The sequence below is a fragment of the Colletotrichum tamarilloi genome (genome assembly GCF_030869305.1).
Source record: "Colletotrichum tamarilloi strain Tom-12 chromosome Unknown Scaffold_189.1, whole genome shotgun sequence".
Lineage (NCBI taxonomy): Eukaryota > Fungi > Ascomycota > Sordariomycetes > Glomerellales > Glomerellaceae > Colletotrichum > Colletotrichum tamarilloi.
In genome coordinates this window covers 35247-37116 of record NW_026849572.1, presented here as the reverse complement: position 1 = coordinate 37116, position 1870 = coordinate 35247, and the positions used below count along the sequence as shown (strand labels likewise).

General features: G+C 53.3%; 1 protein-coding gene across 1 annotated transcript; it reads right to left on the bottom strand.

The window, feature by feature from the left end:
• Positions 1-507: 507 nt before the first annotated feature.
• Positions 508-940, bottom strand: CTAM01_15989 (uncharacterized protein; the record flags this gene model as incomplete). The annotated part of the gene is made up of 2 exons (XM_060531982.1): positions 508-725; positions 910-940. 2 exons carry the CDS (start codon positions 938-940, stop codon positions 508-510), a joined length of 249 nt encoding a protein of 82 aa, XP_060373453.1.
• Positions 941-1870: the final 930 nt, after the last annotated feature.

Sequence of the window (1870 nt, the reverse complement as noted above, 5' to 3'; positions counted from 1 at the left end):
CCTCATAAGTTTTCATGGGCACATTCAGGTAGACTCTATTCATTCTGCTGGTAGTGAACCTCTTGCTTCAAACCTCGGTAGGCTCATTGCCTCATGTCGTTCGCGCCATCGAGCTCAGATACCTAAGGTAAGTATCGAGTTTCGCGAGGCAACATAGAAATCCAAAATTAATCGCAAGCCACAAAAACCAGGGGGTGTAGGAGAGGTATCTTTCATTGGGACAAACGCCTGCACGGCAATGGAGTCGTAGGCGACGGGTCGGACGGGTGAAAATGCGAGGATAAGTCCCCTGGTTAGCACTACGCAGGTGGCGTCCGGGGGGGCTTGGACGGATTTACGAGCGCTAATGGGCCCTGGAACCTCTCCGCATGCCCCAAGAGTGCCAGTCTCTCATAACGTGCGAGCCATGTCCCTTCGCAGTAAGACTCGAGGACGGCACGGCGGGGAGCTTTATCAGGATGTCTGCTTTGGACGTCGCGTAAATGCCCAGTCTCGCCGAGCTTTTGCCTAGCTAGAAGGAGGCTTGAAGGCTAGCAGAGGCTCGCAACGGCAAATGCTCGACATTTGCTTGCAGGCGCCATGGCTCTTCATGGCATAGTGAGAGCGTTGAGTCAAGGCAACGCCGCGACGGGATGGGCGCGCTGGCGCAGCAGCCTTCAGGCCCCAAGAACAGACGGCAGCGCCGAGAACAAAGCCGAGACTGAAGAGAGACACGAAGAGAATGGCCGAGAGGGCTGGCAAAGCTTGTTGTCGACATCACGTTACATTTGTACGAGCGATCAGCGAAGAGCGCGGCGATTGAGACCCTACGCTAAACGTCCCCCGTGGTCAATCTTGATTCATACTTGATTGTAGCCACAACCAGGCTCTCTGGTGATTGTCTCTCACAATCTGTGTGGTCAAATTTACGATTCATCAGAAGGGAGGCAAATCTCATCATTAGCTGTAACAAGAAATCCAGATTCCAGAATCAGGTGAGAGGATGCAGTTCCTGGCCACCCGCAAACCAACCTACCAGAGAGGCATCATTTGTCAGTTGTGTTGGACCGACTTGGCAGCAACCAACCGATCAACCGACTTGGTCCGCGTCGATGGATGCTTTTGGTTGCTTGGCGAGGAACTTCTGAAGTGTTCCCATTTCTTGGTATTCAGAACCAGACACGCCAGCCGCGGCCCGCGTGCCAGTCATACAGAAGCGAACAGCGGGACGGGATGAAGGCGGACATTAGCAGTCCGTAGTAAATGAGAGCCTCAGCATTGTCACCTTCGTGCAAGAATAGGCATTCCCCTCCGACCTCCGTTTGACTGCCCGGCGTTCGCCATCCTCCTACCTTTGTTGGTGAAGCTGTCAAATTCTGTTAGCAAATATTTTCATCTGGTGGGACGCTAGTCGATGGCGTCATTCGCAATGGTCCGAGAAACAACGTGAAGAGACCCTCTTGAGACTCCGAAGTTCAAACTTCAGTTCACTGTCTCCAGAACGGAGCGGTCAGGGACTCGGGGACGCAAGGTTAGCTAGGCGCCGTTGTTTGGGCAAAGAAACGTCAACTCCACAAACCTCTGGGCAATCTCCATCCCATCTCCAGGTTGGCCCTCATGGGTGGCCCATGACTAGTGAGCGCGATGGAGAGTCTTCAGAGGGCACCGAGTGGTCTGGCCACCACCCTGGAGAGATTGGGGGCCAGGAACGTGGGTGAACCGTGAGAGAGACAGAGAATACATACGTAAGCACGACAGGTTATGAGATAGCAGGTGTCTTACCAAAGACTATGACTAGACTTGATTAGATAATTTGTTAGTCGTAAAATCCCGGCCTGAATGCCGATATGTCCCGACCCGCCGAATTACTGAGGCTTGAGTCTTGACAGAT